The 22,042-nt window shown below is 36.4% G+C and overlaps 1 protein-coding gene across 2 annotated transcripts in view; it reads right to left on the reverse strand.

Annotated features, from left to right (window-relative positions):
- Window positions 1–22,042, reverse strand: part of GPC6 (glypican 6) — a 1,046,737-nt gene that overhangs the window by 779,982 nt on the left and 244,713 nt on the right. For both annotated transcript variants that reach the window (XM_081045970.1, XM_081045969.1), the window contains exon 2: window positions 4,555–4,713. In XM_081045970.1, coding sequence (XP_080902096.1) covers window positions 4,555–4,713 — 159 coding nt within the window. The remainder of the gene's footprint in view (window positions 1–4,554; window positions 4,714–22,042) is intronic.

Below are 22,042 nucleotides of genomic sequence, written 5' to 3' on the forward strand. Positions count from 1 at the left end.
TCGTTCACCCTTTCTAAGCTTCAGGTTCCTTGGGGGCTGGGCTATGTTTAAGTGGGTAATTTTCTTTTCTTTTTTTGAGGATTAAAAAAAAAAAATCTTCCAATTTCGTCTGAAAGACATTTCCACCTCGTCCTCACAATAATGGGCAGGGCAGGCAGTGGGAAAAAGAGGAACAGATGCTGCTCACTGTGATATCTCAGCACATTTGGGGACGGAAAGGCACTCAGAGACGATGGGTAGTGGTGGCTCTGAGCAGGGATTCAAGAGTGCTCAGCCTGCGACAGAATGCTGCCACTGCCACGATATGTGTGACTCTGCACTGCAGTTCATCCCTGCTAAATAGGTTAAAGTCTGTAAAAAGTCAGGTATAGGCCAAGTATTATCTATTATTACTGCTACTATTAGCGGAATGTGGGATCATTCTCCATGTTCCTCGGATCCTCACAAATGAGCCACTGGAATGCATGACAGCCATGGGGATTTATACACAAATGCCAACTGCACAGGTCAGACAGTCATGAAACACAAAAAGGCTAGGAAAATAAGTGGGTGCACAAAGAGGCCCATCCCTTTTTCTGTATTTTGATATGATTGGTTTATTTGTTTTGTGTACTTCTGGCTCTCTGGGTGCTTGGTAGAGGTGAGAAAGGTAAGAAGTCAGGGAGTAATGTTATGATCATTATGCCAAGCATACCTGGCTGGGTGTTCATCCAGGCTGTAAGCCCTGGGCTGTGACAGAAAACCTGGGCTTGGCTACCGAGAACATTGAAAAGCAGCCCTGAGGAATTCTGAGCGCATCTTTGCAGTGGCCAGGCCTGGTTAACAGGGTGAGGGGCTTGCAAGGTTGTGTAATGCAAACCAGGGGTCGAGACAGGGCCAGAGGAAGGAGAAAAAACAAACAAAAACCTTATAGAGAACATAGAGAAGGACCAGCGTCAATAAATAAACCTTTATTTTATATACATTCATCCTAACATTTCAACTCTATGTTGAAAAAGAAAGAAAGAAAAAAAGCTAGTTAGTTATAAGTAAATTCGCTACCAAAGAATGAAAAGTTCTACAATTGATATGATATACTTTTTTCAATTCATTGTATCTCAGATACAAATTTTTTTCTTTTTCTTTTCTTTTTTGTTTTTGTTTTTTCAGTTTAATGCCTCTCAGCTACATATTTTAGGCTAACGGCTGTATGGACCAAAGTTTGGCCATCTAGGAAAGTTGGGAAGAATTCATACTAATTTGGGTTTAGCTTCCAAACACCCAATGAATATTTATAATTTGATATTCTGTTTTCTTCTAAATATTACCAAAGATAATAATAGAAACTGAGAAAGAATACAACAATAAATAGAATATTATGTTACTTAAAGTGTTTTGGAATTTCAAATTTTAAAAGTCACCTCTGTCACAAAATGAAAAGTTAAATTGAATCAAAACATTTCCAGTATAATAAGGAAAGTAACAACCGTAGACTAATTAACAGTTATTGAATCTGGCCTCTGAATATAGTTTGGATGGAATAACATACATACATCAGATACAATTTAAATTGTTGCCGTACTTTATGAAAATAGGAAGGAAAGTGGCCACCTTCTCATATAATATAGTCACTATTCATATAATAAAGGACATATAGCCAACAAAGACATACACGATCCAGATGACAAACCAAGATCTCTAAGAAAGTGTACTAGATGCAGAAATGCAAAATGGACACTTTGGATCGTGAGACCATAGCAATAATACAAAATGACTTACATAATAGAAATGACTTACATGACTATCTTCTTATCCCTAGAAGGTGATACTGCTAAGTCACCTTTCAGCAAAATAAAATTCAAAGCCCTTCAGAGCACCATTGGTTTTATCTGGGAAAATACCGTTTCCCCGAAAATAAGACCTAGCCGGACAATCAGCTCTAATGCGTCTTTTGGAGCAAAAATTAATATAAGACCTAGTGTTCTGTTCTATTCTATTCTATTCTATTCTATTCTATTCTATTCTATTCTACTCTACCGAGTCTTATGTAATAGAATATAATATAATACTAGGTCTTATATTAATTTTTGCTCCAAAAGATGCATTAGAGCTGATTGTCTGGCTAGGTCTTATTTTCGGGCAAACACGGTAGGACTCAGAGGATAACATTCCACAACTGATCCTATACAGTTCTTCTGATCTCACACAAAATGATACTCATCGATAAATGACATGAGGAAGTGTTAAAAAACAAACAAAAAAAGCCAAGGGGAAAATGGAAATCTACCTATATGATTGCATCAGTGTTCCTGAAAGATGACTTAGCAGGATCATCTACTAGGGATAAGAAGAAAAGACATACAATTGCATGACTGACCTTCATGAAATTGCCTAAAGAAAGGGCAGAAATTATAATGGTGGCTTTTTAATTTACATATTTTATAATTATTTATTTATTTTTGAAGACTGAGCTCTTCAGAAGCTGAGCTTACCAGCATCACATTTAGATTAAAAAAAAAAAGTGTCTGGTTGAAAGCTTTCTTGGAAAAAAAAATCTTAATTTCCCATCCATCCCAACCTAATGCAAGTGCAATGAAATGCACTGTTACAAAGAATTCATCACCCTCTATGTCAGATCTAATCTTAGCAAAAATCAATGTCCTGTCAAACCGATTGACATAATACCCCTAAGTACATTAGCATGATTTAAAACACACCTGTAAAAAGAGAGAGAGGGGGAGAGGGAGGGAGAAAGGGAGAGAAGGAAGGAGAGAAACAGCAAGGGAGAGAGGGAGAGAAAAAGGGAGGGAGAGAGGGAGACAGAGAGATTTCTTTAGTAGAATAAATGAGACCTGGGATTAAGAAATATAAATCCAAAGATATTAATAACAATTGATATGAGAATACAAGAAGTATCTGGCTCAGTCTTGTTGAATAATTTTACTCATATAAAAAAATCAACCCCTATAAAGCTACCTTGCATCTAATATTTTTATTAAAAGAAATATATATTATGTACTGTGAATACAGCCCTGGAATTATTTCAGCCTGATTTTGGAGCACAGGTTTATAAAAGCACTAGAGTTGTTTTCCTAAGACCCAGGCAGAAGTCAGCATCAGCAGATCCCTCTACCTGCTTTTGATAACAAACGAGACGGTGTCTCAGTTGGCCTCAATTTGAAGTGATACATTACAGTTCCTCAAACACAGAGCCCCTTCAGGGGCTCCTGAATGTCACTGGATTTGTAATCTGTCAATCCACAGCATTCCCAAGTGTTCCCTAGTTGCATTCAAGGGAAAAACATTCCCAGTTTCAGTTCTAAATAAGGAATTATTTTCATATACATTCACATATAAAGTTGAACACAGAGAGAGAGGCCGAGAAGAATGTGAAGCTGTTGAAACATTCTTGGAGAAAATGTAAGTTCCATTCACTTACATGGAAAATGACCCATCATCTTGGGTACTGAAAACACCACCAGGTGGACCTACCTTTTAGAACTTGGGAGACTGATTTGAAAGAAATTGGTGTTGTTATACTAGTTTAAAGAAGCGATGGAGCAGAACATTTTACCTACTACAGAGGAAAAACAAGAAAAACTTTGGCAAGCCTTTTCTATACTGGCTCTGTTGTGCATTGACTGGAGAGGGTGAAGAAAATGAATGGCACTTCTGTTGCCTCAGGGCAACTTAATATGACCAAAGGGGTACAAGGAAGGTTCACTGCAATTTGTAAGTCTGACTCTTTACAATGAGTCATAGTAAGGTGCATTCATTTCTTAGTGTGCTAAAAACTACACACCGCTTACGAATATTAACTTTATCCTTATTAACTCAGTTTATAAAAATCAGATTGCTTTTAAACAGTTTTCCGAGGCTCTGATGAGACAATTCAATGCTGAAATCCTAGTAATAATTACTTTTACTCTTTGCACTTTCTAATACAAAAGGTTTATTTAACAAAGAGAATATAGAAATGAAGTCAATTGCGTATAATCAGGAAATCAATAGAGGGTTTAAACCTTATGCAGAAAGCACTGCAACTGCAATGTAAAACATTATCAGAAGGGCAAACTCTAAAATAAAGGAGACCATGTCATTGGTGCTGAAAACATGTCTGTCTTCTTAAAAGTGTTGTTATATTTCAAATTATTTTAAATTGCATTTAATTATTTTAAAGAAAATCCCCAGATGAAAACTCAAGACAAGCTATGGTATGACAAAACCTGAATTAGAATTACTTTAATAATGAAACATTGATCTGAATCTTTCAGAATAAATCTCACAGGCAAACCACAAATGCAAAACAGCTCTTTGTTAACTCAGGCTTTTGCAAGTTATCACTATCAAAATTGTCAAGAAAGCTCATGCTTTAAAAAAGAAAAAAATATATATCTAGATAGATAGATAGATAGATAGATAGATAGATAGATAGATAGATAGATAGATTTACTAATGTTTAAGAGAAAAAGAAAAGCAACCAATTAAAAAAAATAATGTTTTTCATATAAGACGAAGATTCTCATAGTAAAGCACATCTAGAACAAAGTGAAGTGGAAACTCTTCCACGCTTACCGTCAAATTTCTTGTGCCTGGACACAAACGTGGTGCGCACAAAGTGACTCGTCTCTTCCACAAGGTTTTCAAACTCGAGTTTGCTTTGCTGGCTTAATTTGTCTTCCATTTCTGTGGTGCAGCATGTATATTCTTGAGGACAGATTCTTAAGTGTTCCCCTGAAATGAGAAGGCAAATGTCAGTATGAAATAATAAGGACTTCAGGAAATTTGCTTCCCTAACATCTCCCTCAAATCATGGGGTACTTGTTCTACCAACTCCTCTAGCAATTCCCACAAACTATATCTGCCCCTCAGTGTACTTAATATTTCAAACATCCTGGACTCAATGCTTAACCTAAGGCTATGGTCTGAATGCTTGCGTCCCCCATCCCATAACACATATGTGGAAATCCTAATCTCCAAGGTGATAGTATTAGGAGCTGGAGCCTTTGCGAGATGGCTAGGTCATGGATGTGATTAGTTCCTTATAAAAGAGACCCCCAGAGAGCTAATTCATCCCTTCTACCTTGTAAGGAAACAGTGAATAGATGGCATTTGTGAATCAGGCACTGAATCTGCCAGTGCCATGACCCTGCGCTTGCCAGTCTTCAGAACTGTGAGAATAAATGTATGTTGTTTATAAGCCAGTTTAGGTATTTCTGTTAAAGCAGCAAAAACAGTTAAGACATCTGATATTTGTTAATAGCTCCTGTCCCTGTCATGTAAACGGAGGTATATTAAAGACCTCAGAAGATCACGGCAATTTTCTGCTTTTATTTCAAATGTACCACATAACACCAGGTGACAAGAGATGCAATACAATTATAAGTGTGCTTGTCTTTGAAAACCTCAAGTAAGGCAAAAGACATTCCATCCCATCACCACAGTCTTAGACAACAAGGACAAGAAAAGATAGGAATCATTCCTTGTGTGCTCTTTCTGCCTGTGCATCTGACAGAATGCATTAGCTTTTCTCTGGTTGAAAGTGAGCATGTTTTTAATGGCAGATCTCACGTCCACACATTCCCTCAGCTGACACTTCTTGTCAGAGAGAAAATGTTTGCTTGCAAGAAGGAAGGCACTGATGGGTTTAATTAATGCTTATGTTACATGGAAATATAAAGTATAAGGTAATGAAAGTCTGGAATTTAATTCAACAGATTTATCTGGATATACGCGTATCAGGGCACTTGTCTTGACTATATTGTTTTATTCGGTGCTATTTGCAAGGAGGAGCCAAACCTTTCCTTCATGAAATTAAAATGGTCTGTTATTGCATAAAATGTGAATTTCCAATTGATACAGTTCCATTAGTGTCAAAAATGTTTAGCAGAGCCTGTGGAGGGAAGAAAGAAAATCCACCCAACATCTTGCTAAGTAAAACCAACAAATTGCCCCTGTGATCAGTCAGTGCAAGTCATTGAAAACCAAATGTACTTTATGTGGTGATTAAAATTTGTTTATAATATTAACAGTGCTTATATAAAATTATGTTCTGTGACCCTCTATGACACATAGGGTGTCTCATGATTCCTCACATAGTTTAATGCTTTAGTGCCTACTTAAAAAAAAAAAAAAAAAAAAGACTTAAAAAAAAGAAAATAACCACAGTATGTATTAATGTTAGATCTTACATAATTCCTGGAAGGGAAGGAAACTATAAAGTATCATATGTATATTTTTTTTACAAGGAAATGAAAATACATTGTACTTAAGAATGATAAACATCAAATTCAAGGTAACAGTTCCCTCCTTGGAGAAATTAGGATTTGAGAGAAATAAATTATCTGCAATCTTTTATTTTTTAAGTTGTTTGATGGATATACAGTGAATATTATACTATTATGTTTACTTTTTTCTGTACATTTAAAAATTTTGTAATAAAAACTTAGAAATACGCCATTAAAATGTAGTAGCCACTTCAGTCGTGCTAGAGAGGAAAGCAGGGGTCAGATATTAGAAAAGAAAAACAAGCTGCCCTTGACATTCAGCCAGCCTGGCACTCACGGTTAGGTCATGATAGTCTTTTACAGCTATACAATCTCACAGAATACCCACCTCAGACAAGATTACTCTGAGACCATGATAAAATGCAACAAAACTAGGCCACTTCAAAATTGTGTCTAAGCACTGACAAAAACAGGGTCACTATGCCATCAAAAAGTACCAAGCACTTCCAGTCTTGGGCAAAATAAGAGGCTGATACTTCTTTATCATTTACAGATTAATCTTCATACTAGTCTCCCTCCTTGTTGGTCAGATTTATTGAGATACCTTATTTTAGAATAGCCTCAGTTTTCTGATAGCATGCAATGTAGTTTGAAGGCCCGCTTCCTTGAACCCTCCCCCAAATCACCCAACCAAAACGCTAATACTATAATAGATGCTTTTGAGGTCCCTTATTGAGAAACTCCATGGCTTTCTGTGGTGTGTTCTCACTTGTTGCAGAAAGTAATTAACTCAGCTTGTTCAACTACAGGTGTGTTCCTGATCGGTTCTGATTTGAAGGTACTTATGTACAAAAATGGGGAGGGATAGTACAAAGTAAATTTTGAAATTTTTTCCCCAAGTGATTCTGATACTCAGCTCCCATTGAGAAGCATAGTTCTGGTGATTAAGACACTAGGAAGGAATAAGTATGGCTTTAACAAAAGCAAAAAGTTCATGAGTCACCAATTTTCTTTTTATAAAATATCAAGTCTAACCAATAATGACAAAACTCATTCCAGATTGACTGCATATTTAGCATTAACAACTTTGCAGAATGTTTCTTTTCCTGACCTATTATAAACTTCTTTTTTAATCGCCCTATTTTATTCCTTATTTCCTACTGCTCCATTTCCCACTCTGTTATGCACAAATAAAATACCTATTTTTCAAGATTAGCACATAAGGGCTGCATTCTACTTTTGAGTCATTAGAATACTAGAATTGAGTTTACAAGAAAATGCATGGGAATTTGGGCGGGAGGGGGGGGCACAAAAACCTACTGACCAAAAGAAAATAAACATTTTATGACCGAAAGGACACAATTGTATTTGGAATATTTGTGGAAGAAACCCCATGGAACTACCTTTGTGAAATTAGACTGGATTGAAGGCATTATAATCTCTAATCACTCCAAGAAAATCAGTATTTTATATCAAGTGATAAGTAAAAACAGAAAGATAGATACTTCTTAGTGAGACAACTTTAAGCTAAAATTATTTCGTCGTGTGTGTGTGTGGGGGGGTGGTCATGGACGTATATGCAGAAGGTTGCCTTATTAATTGAAAGTAATTGGGGAGTTTTTATAGAACTGGGAGTATCCTCAACAAGGTGATTCCTTTCTTCTCCTTTATGTGGCTCCTTGGCAGAGAAAAAACTAGACACATGGAGAGACAGGGATTGACAAACATGGAGAGAGTAAGTGAAGATACTGGAGAATACTGATGTAGGAAGAGTAAGTCTTTCATGCAACGTGTTTTTGAGCGCCTTGAGAGAGACCATGCCATTGTCCCCAAGCAGGATCAGGACACATCAAAAGTGTGGTTGGATATAGGCTGAGCTTTGCTTTCTTTCTAATGTGTTGTAGAATTGAACTATTGAAATACAGTTCCTCTTTCCCCGTAATCTGAGGACCCTGATATTTACCAAAACAACCTGATGTCTTTGAATGGCCAAAAGGCTAGGACAATTAGGCAATTTGTGGTGTGTTTTTAACCCTAGAACAGGAGTTTGCAAACCATGGCCTCTGCTTCAAATCTGGCCTACCACCTGTTTTTGTAGGACCTGTAGGCAAATGGTTGTGGCAGGAGGGATATCAAAAGAATATTTTGTGCTATGTAAAAGTTTTATAAAATTCAAATTTAATTGTCCATAAATAAAGTTTTATTGAAAAACAGTCCCACTCATCATTAATGTATTGTCTATGACTACTTTAGTATTAGAATAATAGCAGAGCAGTTTGACAAACACCATGTAAGTCCTGCTACACCTGAACTATTTACATTCCGAAATCATATTCATACACGCCAGCCACTCTGTTATGTAAAGAATGAGTTCTAACGCTTCCTGTTACAATTTCTCCATACAGCAAAAATATGAAACTTCTCTCAGCTTAAATACTTCCTGACACAGATATTTGATGTAAAATTGTATTTTTCCAGAGATAACTTATGAAAAAGCAAATGTTGTCCTTTAAGAGTCTCCCACCCACATCCCTTTCTCAAATTCCCTTAGGTTCTTTATATTATATAATTAAATACAACATTGCTCAATTAGAGCACCCTGAGATACTTCCAAGATAATGAATAATAAAGATACTAAATAGCTCATTCCAGAAGTTCAGAAAGAGACAGCATAAATGCAAAAAAATGAGGGATTGAAACGATGACAACTGTACCTTTACTCATCAAACATTTTTTGATAACCTCCTGTGTGCAAATCAGAATGACAGGTTTGTGTCCAGCACTATCAGACAGAGGGTCATGCAACCAGCTGACACAGGGACAAGCTCTCTTAGGGTACTTGAGGTTAATGCCAGTGTATACCTGAGTCCCTGCATTTTTATAGAACTCTTCACTAGCTCTAAAATTAAAAAGAGGGACTATAGATGTGGAAGAAGGGAATGCTACCAGGAAGTTAGAGAATGAGCAAAATCTCAGGGACAGATGACCAGATCACAAATTGTCATGTTTTCCAAGAAAGAAGAGATATGGTTCTTCCTCTCTCTACATGCCCCCTTCAACTATGTGTCACTCTTCACAACATCTTTCTCCAAATGCCTGCCCAGATGTTCATTTTCACTACAAGATACTGAGGTGACAGCAGAGATGTGATTCTGCCGGGTCACACTTGACAGATGGCCCTGGGTCTGGAAGTTGCCAAGAATAGACTTCCTGAGTGGCATGGTGGGAAAGAGCAGGAGACAGGAAGACCTCATTAACCACAGAAGCCAGCCTCTACAGGTCTGCTACAACAGACTCTCTGCCCTTGCAGGTGACATGTGGGGACCTCGGAAGACATTCCAAACAAACAAACAGCAAAAATGAAGTGTCCTGAATGAGTCACATTTCACAGACTATAGCCAGCCAAACTCTTGGCTTTTATAAAGCTCTGGAGTGTAGACGGACATTATTACCCTTGCACTTCCTAGAAGATGGATAGAAAATAAAAAACTAAAAAGTGAAAAGGAGATGGCAAGATCTCACAAAACATGGCATTTCAATTCCTTAATCTCCAAATTCCATTTGATGAGATTGCAATATTTGTTTTAGATTTAGCCCTCCTCAGAGTGTATGGTCCATGCCAAAGTTGTCTCATCCTTGAACTATTAAAATCGCCACAGTCAATTAGATATGTCTGGTACCAAGCTAGAATCGCCTCATCATTTTATACATTGCCTCATATAACCATTCAGTCTGTTCATCTCATGCCTAGAAAGTAGACTGGAGCAAATAATCTAAGGAAACAGGTTTAGGGAAGCAAAACATTCTAGAGTAAGTTAACTTGTAGCTAGAGTTTCTGATCTCAATCATTTAAATTGGAGTTAATAGTCTTGGACTGTTTTTAGTCTCATCAATTTCCTATAAATGCTAATTAGGAGTGGTAGATTGGGAGAAAGCAGCATTCTTTAAACGTATGTTCCATTTCATTTCTTTAAGTTCAAATTTCCAAAACCTCCAAATAAGCCCTCCTGCAACATTTTTTTTCAGTATGAAGCACTATTAGAAATAATCCTTTTACATCTTTAAGGACTGTTCTCTAGTGATGTTGTTTAGTTTAAATCAGAAATATTCAAACTTTCACACAAGTTTCAAAAATTCAATTAATGTTCTACTTCAGTGGAACTTATTACTCAAATAACTTACATCATTGACATTCTTTGATGTTTCAATTTCCTGATAAACACTTTAAATACTGATTTTTTAGTTATAAAATTTTCACTCTGCATTTTGCAAAAATAATTCCTTTGAATGGACCAATAAGTTAATTGTTTAAATCTGTTCCAACAGTTGCACAAAGAGGATTTCAAACATGCCACTCTAAATGGTACAGATCCCACCTCCACGGCTCTTCCTTCTATCAATGTTTCTGTTTGCTACTATTTCCTTACCTTTCTTATTTGGGAAAAGCTGATAGTTTGAGGGTGGGGATGAGCATGGAAGAAGGTGTGGTCAGAATTAAAAAGGTGTGAGGTGTATGTGGAGTAGAGAGTTGGCAGTGCTTGGAGAGAAGCTAGTCTTTGAGATAATGAAGCAGCTGGAGTGAGAAAAGTTATCTTTCCTTTTTTTCACATCTAATCTAGCTCTAATATAAAATTGTTAAACTTGAAAAAAAATAAAGTTTAAAAACTTTATTTTTAAATAGAGGGGTTTCTCCTTGTCTTAAAATGAATATATCTTATTTAATTCATACAAGTAAAACTTTGAGACATTTAATAAAAGCAATGCCTTTAAGAACCCTCATCGACTGTTGGTGGGAATGCAGACTGGTGCAGCCGTTATGGAAGGCAGTGTGGAGGTTCCTCAAAAAATTACGAATATAATTACCATATGACCCAGCAATCCCTCTCCTGGGTATCTACCCAAAGAATTTGAAAACATTTATACATAAAGACACGTGTGCTCCAATGTTCATTGCAGCTTTGTTTACGGTGGCCAAGACATGGAAACAACCAAAATGTCCTTCGATAGATGAATGGATAAAGAAGTTGTGGTATATATACACAATGGAATACTATTCGGCGGTAAGGAAAGATATAGAAACATTTGTGACAACATGGATGGATCTTGAGAGTATAATGCTAAGTGAAATAAGTCAGACAGAGAAAGCAGAGAACCCTATGATTTCCCTGATATGTGGTATATAAACCAAAAAACAACAAAAGGACAAGACAAATGAGAAACAAGAACTCATAGACACAGACAATAGTTTAGTGGTTACCAGAGGGTAAGGTGGGTGGGGGGAGGGAGATGAGGGTAAGGAGGATCAAATATATGGTGATGGAAGGAGAACTGACTCGGGGTGGTGAACACACAATGGGATTTATAGATGATGTAATACAGAATTGTACACCTGAAATCTATGTAAATTTACTAACAATTGTTACCCCAATAAATTAAAAAAATAAAATAAAAGCAATGCCTTTAAAATTATTATCAGCAATTTGTATTTATACACACACACGCATACACACACACACACACACACACACACAAACACACACAAGAATACATAACATTTTTCCCCAGTATTTTTTCGTTTTAAGTAAAGAACATAAAGATCTCAGGAGAAAATTTGAATTGCTACAATTTTTCTTCTGCTATATAGGAAACACCCCAGCAAAATTATGGTTGAACATCACAGGATAATAGCAAATCATAAGAACAATGTGATTCCATAATTTAAAAGATGCCACAAACCATCCACTCAACTTATGAAAATATTTTAATTAAATCAAAACCAATGTAAAGTACCATATTCTATATCATAAAGCTAATTGATGAAGCTAGTAATATAATTGACTATCCTTCATGCATAAGAGAAAGACTATTCAATAATAGTATAGGTTTTTGAACCTAGAACATGGTAAAGGGAAGAAATCATTGTTGTTCCTTGAGTTTTCCCTTCACTTCATATCTTCACTTCATATCTCTGCATCTTGCTTGTTAAAGTTTTAATAGCACCTGTAAACAGAGTGAGAAGTGACCAAAAAGCTATCTGGTGCCATATACCGCACTTCAGAGGTATACTGAAATTGGATCAAGGAAAAGTGTACAATGGGGAATTAATAATGGACATGCTTTTCCAAGAGCTTTACCTACAGGTATTCTGATAAACTAGCAATCTCCCAAGAGGATCTTTCCTACTTCTTTAAGAACTATATTCACTAAGCTGTATGTCCAATATAAAATTTTCATTTTTGTCCTGCCTGCCTTAGGAATTGCCAAAAGCTTCATATTCAAATGGTTCAAAGATGTCTACAATTCTACAGTCTGAATGGTATCTTTATGGGCATGCTTGGTTAGGTCTAATTAAGCTGCTCTGACACTGCATGCCAAATCCAGGCAAAGAGTAATTCACCAGACCCCAACGACCTTCTATAAGTCAACGAACCAGGGATGCTGACTTCCATCTTTCTCTTTCTGTGACCCATATTGCCTACATCCAACCAATTGCCTCCTACAACTTCACCCACATAAGATGATCAATTTCAAGTTTATTGCAGCTGTAATCCCACGTGTGTCTTTACTTACTCAAAGTTAGCTATTTTTACAATTGAATTTGGTGATCTTGCAGTGATGTACAATAAAGCAATTCTCAAAAAGGGCTTGTTTTTGACCCTGATATAGCAGATCAGCATTCTTACAAAATTATGTGACAGCTCACTTGAGAACTTAGGATTTACTGCCCAAAGCCCTATGGCTGTAAACAGTTCAGACCAATTCAGTAAAGGGGCTGAGGCTAGGTGAGAGTCATTAAGAACTTAATCAAATTGAACTGCATGTAATCCTTTATGAAAAATTATTTTTCTCCTCCATAAAATACTGCAGTTTTAGTAGGCATCTGTAAAACCATGATTGTAACACTGATCAGATCATATAGAGTAAAGTAATAAAAAGCAGAGTGGCTGGAAATGTTATAAGATATATGGTATAGTCTATGAGTATATATTTCTTTTTCTGCCTCCATGACAATGAAACTCCATAATATCTAACCTTTTACAACTCATAGAGCCATTAATTTATAATAATTACTTTAATTCCCACTAATCATTTAAGATGGATGCCCATAGGTAAATATCACTCAGTCTCTATTTCACAGATGATTAATGGAAGGCCTACAAAAAGGAGATAGTCATTTTCCCCTGGCATCACTTTTGCAATTAATAAAGGGCAAGAGGTCTCTTTCTAAAATTTGTGTAAGGGGACCTAGATTTTAAAATGACACTACTTCAAATGCTATAATAAATTCTAGCATCCTTTACAACTGGGGACTTTAAAATGTCAGTGTTCAGGTGACAGCCGCAAGTCAAGCATTATCATTCAAAACTTTGTGTGATTAAAGCTCAGCCATGGTTTTAATCCAAGAGGGGAGCAGAACTTCAGAAGTGACAGGAATAAAAACTCCCCTGAATGTAAAGTGCATATCTCTATATACTTAAAAGAGAAATGAAAGGCCAAATTGAAATTTTAAAGAATATACTGCATAAAAACAATTGAAAAATGTCTTGACATAGAACAAAATGTTTTAAAGAAATACCTTTTTTTAAACTTAAAACAAATCTGAATAGAAATAAAAAAAAAACACTTAGGAGACTACAAATAACCACAGCTTTTTCTGCTTTATAATATCTTTCTGAGGGATATATTTCTTAGACTGGCCTCAAAAGAAGCAGAATTGATAATTACCTATATCCTATAATGCGGACAAGAAACTTGTGTAGCTTTTCTTTTACCCAGGACTTAGAAACCAAATGTGTAAAATAACTAATCAAAACAATATCATTTAACCTAAGGAAATACTTCATTTATCAGATCGGCTCTTGCAGAGTAAGACATCAGAAGAAAAGGGTCTTGAACTAGGCCCTGGTTTTGACGAAAAGGCTTGAGTGCGATGACATTCTTTGAGGGGCAGATATGGATTCAGAAAGTTAACTCTGGCTTATGTCTGTGCTTCTCCTCATGGTTATTTCTCATTGCAAGTTACATACTCTGTGGTTAGACTTCCTATATTAAAATATTAAACATCGCTGCATTTGGGAAAGAAAATATACATAGGCAATTAATAGTACACATGGCAACTAAAAGTCCAATTTAGCTTAATTTATAATATATGCATAACTTCTTTGATCTGGATTACTGAGTTTGTCTTTTCAGGACTTCTGCATAGTCCTTGAGCAACAAGTATTTGGAGTCCACACTCTTATATCATTCAAAAATCCCCTGAATTTAAATAATTTCCACTCTAAGAAACTTACGCTGATCACCTTAGTTGAGGTGTCCCACATTACTGCATTACTTTTGGTCTATGCATTTATTATAGTATTCATTCCAAAGTATCTGAATTGTAGTTATTTATGGAGAACGCTATGTTTCTATTCATCTCTTGCCACTCTCCTTTTGAAGTCCTGTGCCAAAAAGAACTATTGGCAGCGAAAACATATCATGCTCAGCTATATTCTGGACCTTGGCAATGCTATTCTTTCAACACAGAAAGGTATGAGTTTCTCTTTTTCAGCTCCATGTCTTCCCTCCATCCTTTCTCATCCATCAGGCCTCAAGTTAACACCACTTCCTCTGAGCCTTTCCTGAACTTGGAGTCTTGGTGAGGTGCCACTCCACTTCCTACGGTCCCATTACCTCTGTAGATAGCTCTGTGTTATACCTATCGCCACACTGTAATGACCAGTTTATCAATCCACGTCCCTTGCAGGAGGACAGACTGCTTGAGGGCTAGGACTGTATTTTGTTTAACTATAGCCCTACTGCCTAGCTCAGTACCTGGTTCGTAAGACACCCAATACATTTGTGCCTAGCAAATAAATAAAATAAAAATGAATTTATACAATAATGAAATTAGCATTTTGCAGGAAGGTCTCACTCATGGCAGGATATCTCAAAGCCTTGCTAACTACCCACCAGTGGCCAAGGCTAGAATGTTCAGAACAGATACCTGTCCTGGAAGAGAATTGGACTAAACAAACTTAAAAATTTTAACTCTAGGATTCTACAATATTATATATGAGAGAGTTATAACAAATATATAAGTGTCAGTAAAGTGTGAGCCATTGAACTGAAACTACTGGTTGTTTTTTATTCATTGATTCACAACACTGTACATTCACCTACTCATTCTTTCAGTCATGTATCGAGTGCCTACTTTTACAAGGAGGTCCCTCTGGCACTTCCAAATAACCACCCACCTTGGGATTGTCTGCAGAAAATCATCTTTGCACTCTCATTTGAAAATACCATTGATGGAGCTCAAGTTCAACAATCCTCCCAGGGGTCCTTCTATGGAGTGCTTTGAGGTAAGTGGAGAAAAAGAATGCTTCTGGAACGTTGGAAAAATTAGTTCAGTTACCCCTTGAAAGTGCCCAGGAAACTCCAATCTTCTATAACTGCTTAAGACTCCCAGTTTGGTGGAAAAATTCCAAGATAAGGCAAGGAGTCAGAGGTGAGTGAACCTATACACACCTATTAGAAGAACATTTGACAGTTTTCCCAGACAAACTCCTAGAAATTATTCTATCTTGCTGACTTTTAGGTTCATTTTCTTTTCCAAACCCATGCTCTTAGACAATTGGTTTTTGATAGCACATTTTACGAGAAGAATCTTTAGCTACCTCTTGGGGGGTATGTTCCTGACACTTTGCCCAATGCACTGTGGAAAGCAAATGGTATGGCAAGGATTTGTCTCATCACCTCGCTGTGCAAATGGCTGCAATTTACAAGTTTGGAAGCACACATCCTCTTGGGATTCACAGTAAATTCTCCTTTCTTCTCTCTCCAAATTAATTTTGTTTTTCATTATTGCCCTGCCATAGGAGAGAGACATTGTATGTACAAGGAGTAGTGGAACCTAGCCAGGCTTACAGCTTTCATAGGATTGATTCATCCCTAAACAAATCCTGCTGGGAGACTACAGCTTAGTTTGAGCCAACAACCAGATAAGAATTTTACTAGTAAGAAGGGTCTGAGACATTTACAACAACAACGAAAAAGATGACCTTTAATTGCTCATTTCTAGTTCCTCTGAAGAAAGACTTCTGCAAAATTACTATCTTTTACAGAATGACTGTAACTAAAATTGGACCAGTACATGGCAAGGAACATACACACATTCAGGGCTGGCTTGAGGAAAGGTGCCTTGTCACTTCATACTGTGACAAAGAATTAAAGACACGGGGCTTTGGTATTTGAGAAGTTGTAATGGCATTGGCCCACCTCCATTTCACTGAAGTCCACCTGTAGCCAAGCCCATGGTATCTTCCAGCGTCAAACACAATGGCTCCTCTTGCTCGAAAATAACCTTTGCGTATAAAAGAAGTCTCAATGCTTAAAAGTGTCTCAAAAGCTAAGAATAATACTTGGATGACTTAAGTGACTTGAATAAAGGGTGTACACAAGTATGAGATTGGCAAGCATGGATCTCATTCTCCATTGAATATGGAGACAATGTAAACTTTTCCAAGGCTATGTCCTGTGAGGAGAGGTGGACATCAGGACTGAGGCAGTCAAAGGAAATAATACACAGGTCTGTGCTTCACGCCCTGCAAGCTCCTCTCATTTACTCTTCAACCCACACTCCAAGGTAGGTTTAATTGCACCTATTTATTCAACTGCCGAGGTTAAGCAACTTACTGCCAATGCCCACCCCTTCTAGAAACTGCCTTCCCTTAACAAGCATACTATTTTTTTCTTTCATTACATGCTTATTTCTGGTGACTTGTGGTTAAGGGGGCGGGTAGAGGTTCTGGGTCCAATATAGGATAAAGCTGTTTGAACTTACCCATCAGTGTTGTCTCTAGCTATTTCAGTAGCTCCTTGCCTGAAAGACTTGAGTATTTTTATCTTTAATTTTTACTAGATGAAGACAGTGAGGCTTAAGCTCACATAGCTCCTTGGTAGAGAGCCCAGAGTTCAAACAAAATTGGTTTACACTCACATGAGTGCTCTCTCATCTGTGACTTTCCCCTGTCTCTTCACCCAATAGAAGGGCCTCTCCCTATTTCTCGGGTTCCCACACTGTTTTTGCTCATGTTGCCACAAGCTGACTCCAGACTTGAACCGATCTGCACCCTGAACTTCCTCTCCCAAATCTGGCAGTGCACCCAGCCTCTGGGAACACATGGATCCCTACACAGATTTTGAAAAAAAGCTGTTCAAAATGAGACAGAAGTAGCAAGTTTTATAAGAAACAAAAAGGAACAAAGAAAAAAATACTCAAGAAATAGAAAAGTTTTAGCAAATCAGCATTAAGAACGTTGGTCTTTAGAATCATGAAGGTATGAGTTTCAACCATTTTACTTCAACTTGTAGATGTGTGACATGGCAAATCAGACATGGCAAAATACCCACAAAAACAGCATTGTAGAGAAAATGAAATAGAATAGCCTACAGGAAAGTGCCTAACTTATAGCTGGTGCAAATCATACATATATACATACATTTGTATATATCTGTGTCTCTGTGTGTCTCTCTCTTATCTTTCTTTGACAGTATTATCAAACTTTACTTAATATTTATAGATCACTCTATCCAAAAATTGTACATATTTTTTTTCTTTTCATATATACTTTTTAATTTTTTTACTATTATTGAGTGACATTGGTTAGCAAAATTACATATGTTTCAAGTGTACATTTCTATAATACATTATCTATATATTGAATTGTGTATTCACCACCCAGTCAATTCTCCTTCCATCACCATGTATTTGACCTCTTTTACCCTCATCTACCACCTGCTGTCCCCCCTTACCCTCTGTAAACTATTGTCTCTGTCTATGAGTTTTTGTTTGTTTGCCTTGTTTGTTATTTTCAGTTTTATATCCCACACATGAGTAAAATCATATGGTTCTTGACTTTTTCTGTCTGACTTATTTCACTTTGCATAATAATTTCAAGATCCATCCATGTTGTCACAAATATATATATATTTGTGACACATACACACACTCACACACACACGCACACCACATCTTCTTTATCCAATCACCTATCAAAGGACACTTTGGTTGTTTCCATGTCATGGCCACTATGAATAATGATGCAATAAACATAGGGGTATACGTCTTTATGGATAAATGCAACTCCCAAGAAGACATACAACTGGCCAACAGATACATGAGAAAATGCTCAACTTCACTAACTATTAGGAAAATGAATATCAAAAACACAATGAGATACCACCTCACACCTGTCAGAATGGCTATTATCAATAAGATAAGTGGTAACACGTGTTGGAGAGGTTTTGGAGAAAAAAGAACCCGATACACTGCTGTTGGAAATATAAATTGGTACAGCCACAATGAAAAACAGTATGGAGGTTCCTTAAAAAATTAAGAATAGAATTACCATATGATCCAGTTTTCCCTTTTCTGCATATAGTCTTGTCTTTTTCAGCAAAAGTCATAGATGTCAACAGAAATGTAACCATCTCAACATCAAACCCCAGGTTCCTTCAACCCTGAAATTGAAAGAAACCACTGGCATATTCTTCCAAGTAGCAATTCAGACAGAAATTTCCAGCTCCTTCTCTTCTAGGCGACTATATATTGGCTTCCATCTTGATCCACAGCAAGCATTGATTTGCCTCAGATCTGCTAAATTCAAACTTAATAGACAAGAAATGCCTTTGCAAAGCACAGGGAAAGGCTAGCTGAGCACTGAATTACCTGCACTATGTACATCCACAGATTTTTCTGAGGACTTAGCACTGATCTCCTTGAAGCATCACCTTTCTGAAAGCCAGATCTCATGATTTACCTAGCATCACCAGAGCACAATAAATATGCAATAAAACACAGATCCAAAATTCTGCCAAAAAGAGAATATTGTTAAAGGATAATTTTTAAAAGAGGATATAATCATGATTCCAACAAATACAAGATAAATATTTGTTAAGGGTCTCATTTAGCTAATTAATTAATGAGAAAACCAGTAAGATGTTATAACTGGTTGAAAAGACAACTCAACAAACCACACATATGTAAAAAACAATAATAAATTGAGCAACTTTATGGAATCATAACTGCCATCTCAGAAAAACTGTTTTACAGGTCTTACGCCTCAAAACGTTGGAATGTTAAAACATGGCAAAATACCCATTAGACTTAGCCTTAAGCAATATTGTATCCCAAAGAACTGTTTCCAAAGATAACAAGGAAGCAGATACTCTGGCTACCTGTCCGATGACTACCAGACTAAAAATTAAAAACATTGTTTATAATTAATATCACTAGTTAGCTCATCTGTACTAATAGAAATGCCTTTATTCTACTGATGTAATTGTTCACCTTTCCTTTCTCAAAAATATCCCTTGCCTTTATCTCCTAATCAGAAGATTATATGAGCTTCTGCCTGAATCAATGCTTTCAGAATAGTTATTTTTTTAATCTCAAATGCTTGTTGCCTCTTACTTGGAAAGACCTTTTATTTTTATGTTAACAAATATATTAGCAGAAAAAGCAATCCCTCTCCTGGGTATCTACCCCAAAACTTTGAACACGTTTATCCTTAAAGATATATGTACTGTGATGTTCATTGCAGTATTATTTACAGTGGCCAAGATATGAAAACAACCAAAGTGTCCTTCAGTAGAGGATTGGAGAAAGAATATATGGTACATATACACAATGGAATACTACCATAAGAAAAGACGAAATACTGCCATTTGCAACAACAGGGATGGATCTAGAGATTATCATGCTAAGTGAAATAAGTCAGACAGAAAAAGTTGAGAATCATATGACTTCACTCCTATGTGGGATATAAAGGAACAAACAAAGGAACAAGACAAACAAACAAACAAAAACTCATAGACACAGACAACAGTTTAGTGGTTACCAACAGGTAAAGGGGGAGAGGGTAGTAGAAGATGGTAAAGGGGTTCAAATATATGGTAATAGAAGGAGAACTGAGTCTGGGTGGTGAGAATTCAATGTGATATATAGATGATGTATTATAGAAATGTGAAACCTATGTAATTTTAAACCTATGTAACTTTACTAACCATTGTCATCCCAATAAATTTAATTTAAAAAAATGCTGAAACGAATTACAAATAAATAAAATTGGCTTACTCCAGAAAGAGCAGTAGTGATAGTATTGAAAGCCAAAAAGTCATTGTATTCCCACAGGACAAAGTTAATTTATATATCTATGGACATGAATCATTTGCATTGTTATCAATTATACACAGCATACAGAGATGAAAACTACCATGTTTCTCTGAAAATAAGACCTAGCCGGACCATCAGCTCTAATGTGTCTTTTGGATCAAAAATTAATATAAGACCCAGTATTATATTATATTATATTATATTATATTATATTACACTACATTATATTATATTACTACATTGTAAAGACCTGGTCTTATAATATAGTAAAATAAGACCAGGTCTTATATTAATTTTTGCTCCAAGAGACACATTAGAGCTGATGTTCCGGCTAGGTCTTATTTTCATGGAAGCACGGTATCTCAAGGATGATAGGAAAAGAGACCCCATACAATCAAATAACCCAGAGGGCCTGCCTAGTCATTGCCTGATTTTCCAATGAAGACTCTCAGCAACCATCTTGGTCTATTTCAAAGTTTTTCACACCTTTATTCCAGAATAAAATTTGAATAAAATTAAACAGGATAGCAGAACATAATTGAGACTTATTTTACAAGGAATGTTAAAAGTAATAGTGACTTAGCAAAACCTACTCATTCTGTGGGTATCTAGCACAGATTAAGAAATGGAAAAATGAAAAAGAAAGTCTATACCAAAAACGGGTGATAAACTGTGCTTCCTGTCTTCTTCCCAACTTAGGAGATGGTCCACCACTAACAGCTGCCTGAAAATGTCCTCATATATGGCATTATTCTTTTTAACATGTAGTTGGACAATGAGCCCAACACCACTGGAGAATTAAACGAGAAGCACATTAAATAATGCATGCCACCAATCGCCCCATATAACCATATTGCCATGTACTATCTTAGTATTTGTCACAATTTATTAACATTTTTCAGGGGTGATTGTGCTGCATTAAGAGCCCTGGAGGCCCATGGGGCTCCCTCCTGCAGAAGTAAGGCAGGTGTGGTAGATAGTTCAAAGTAGACGTGACAACTATAAAAGCAATAGTTAATCAGCCTGCAGCATTGTATCTACTGGCATACACAGGCACCTGCCAACTTGAAGCAAGTAAGTTCTGAAACATCACTAAGTCCAAAATAGTGCACTGCTGGAAAATCCAATGGCTGTCTCATTTAAGTAAATTGAATTAGTGTATTGAGAGGCTTACTAAGTATACTGATCTACTAGCATCAAGGTAATTGTATTTAGTATACATATTTTCACCTTAAAAAATAAAACCTCTTCCTGGAGATAATTCTTAGAGTTCTTTATCTCTATTTGAAAGGAACTGCAATAGTATTCCAGTTTTGGACTCAGAAAAAAGACTTAACAAATTCCTGAAACCTGTTCAAAAAGATGACTTATATACTCATGAGTGACTGTTTTCAGCGAGTAGTATTCTACAAAAAGATTCCCTTAAATTTCAAATCTAATGAAAGTATGTCTCAAATACGAAATTTAATATTATATTGTTATATGTGTGAACATATACTCATGTTATATCCATGAATAATCACAAATAAACTTCTGATATTTAAATTGTAAAATGTAGAGCTTTTGTCACATGAACCTCCATAACATACAGATAAAACTCTAAGTCCAACTCCTTAGTTCCTGAACCAGAGGCAGACAGGTAGGCTCCTGCCTCCGATATGGTCCTCTCCATGCT

Source organism: Rhinolophus hipposideros (genome assembly GCF_964194185.1).
Source record: "Rhinolophus hipposideros genome assembly, chromosome: 4".
NCBI classification, from domain to species: Eukaryota; Metazoa; Chordata; class Mammalia; order Chiroptera; family Rhinolophidae; genus Rhinolophus; species Rhinolophus hipposideros.